At 61.5% G+C, this 1,534-nt stretch overlaps 1 protein-coding gene across 4 annotated transcripts in view; it reads left to right on the forward strand.

The window, feature by feature from the left end:
* Positions 1-297: 297 nt before the first annotated feature.
* Fbxo27 (F-box protein 27) overlaps positions 298-1,534 on the forward strand; it is a 5,535-nt gene continuing 4,298 nt past the window's right edge. Inside the window, exons 1-2 of one of the 4 annotated variants that reach the window (XM_048790922.1) lie at positions 298-719; positions 1,121-1,510. In XM_048790922.1, the coding sequence (XP_048646879.1) occupies positions 1,147-1,510 (364 nt within the window). In that variant the 5' untranslated portion in view covers positions 298-719; positions 1,121-1,146. Of the gene's footprint in view, positions 720-780; positions 919-1,120; positions 1,511-1,534 lie in introns of those variants that run through there. The other 3 variants (XM_015496876.2, XM_048790923.1, XM_048790921.1) reach the window with 3 other exon arrangements.

Here is a 1,534-nt window from a genome sequence, read left to right on the forward strand (position 1 = left end):
ACAGTGAGTCTTACCATCATGTATATCCAGAAGGCATTAATTAAAAAAAATAAAAAAACAACAGAAAGATGGAGAGAGAAGGGAAAAGGGAAAGGGAAATACTGGGAACCAAATTTGAACAAATCATAGTCTGCTTTTTTAATTATGTAAAACTGAATCCTGATGTCATGAATAACTAAAAAGAAAAATTTAAAAACTTATTGAACAGAGCTGATACATGGGTTAAAATCGGGGATTCTGGAGCTAGACAGCGGGGTTCAATTCCCAGTTCTGTCACTACTAGTCTGGTGACCATGGGCAAGTCCCCTGGCTTCTGTTGGGCCTGTTTTCTCATCTGTAAAATGGGAACAGAGCAGTGCCTACTTCATGGGATTGCTACGAGGGCCCGCAGTGAGACTGTCCCTAAAGACTGTCTGGTGTTTTGGGTTAGAACGCTTATTTTTGGCGGTTGGAGTCTGTTTTTTTCCTGGGGAAAGAGGATAACCATGACCCGCCTTAAAGGTGATGGAAAAGTTTAAACGAGATAACGCAAGGAGGTCTCCTGCCCTCATGCTGGACCGAAATAACTGCGGTTGTTCAGTGCCAGGCGCCTTCTGCAGAATTAGGGACATTACAAGGTGCGGATCGCGAGGGACAGAGCCCGGATTCCCGCCGCCGGTTCCCCGCCGCGTCCCAGGGGCTGAGTCGTTCCCCTGCCGCCCGCAGCCTGCGGGAAGGAGGTGGGTTTGGAGAGGAAGGCACCGGGGATTGGACCGCGGCCGGCAGAGGAGTGCCAGCCGAGGGGAGGGGCCGGCGTGTAAAAAGGGAGCGGGAGGCCGAGAATCGCACCGCGCGGCCCACGCGAGGGACATCGGCGGGCTCCGGAGTAGGACTCGGGGGACAGTTGGGCCACTAGGGCGGGCTGGATGGCAGGGAGCTGTGAGCGAGATGGGGGCTGGCGAGGAGGGGCTGAGGGTGGGGACCTGGGGACACGTGGGGGTGCGAAGGGTGGGCGGGAGGCTCTGAGTGCTTCGGGGGCTGTTCAGACTCCGGGACGCGCGCCCGGCAAGGGCGGGGCCGGCGGAGGTGGCGCGCCGCGGAGGCTGCCGGTCCCTGACGCCCTGACCCTTTCTCCCCGCAGCCGCAGCTGGCTCCGGCTGGGGGACCATGGGCGCCTCCGCCTCCAGGGGCCAGGCCACCCGGGTCCCCGGGCCGAAGCTGGACCCCGAGGAGGCGCTGGACCTGAGCCAACTGCCACCCGAGCTGCTCCTGGTGGTGCTGAGCCACGTGCCCCCACGCACGCTCCTCACCCGCTGCCGCCGGGTGTGCCGGGAGTGGCGCGCCCTGGTGGACGGCCAGGCCCTGTGGCTCCTGATCCTGGCCCGGGACCACGGCGCCGCTGGCCGCGCCCTGATGTCGTTCGTCCGCAACTGCCTGCCCCCCGCTTGCGACGCCAGGCCTTGTCCTCTGGGCCGCTTCTGCGTGCGCAGACCGTTGGGACGCAACCTCATCTGCAACCCGTGCGGCCAGGGTGGGAGCGCCCGCCGGGAGCTGG

This window comes from Marmota marmota, unplaced genomic scaffold (genome assembly GCF_001458135.2).
Source record: "Marmota marmota marmota unplaced genomic scaffold, marMar, whole genome shotgun sequence".
Lineage (NCBI taxonomy): Eukaryota > Metazoa > Chordata > Mammalia > Rodentia > Sciuridae > Marmota > Marmota marmota.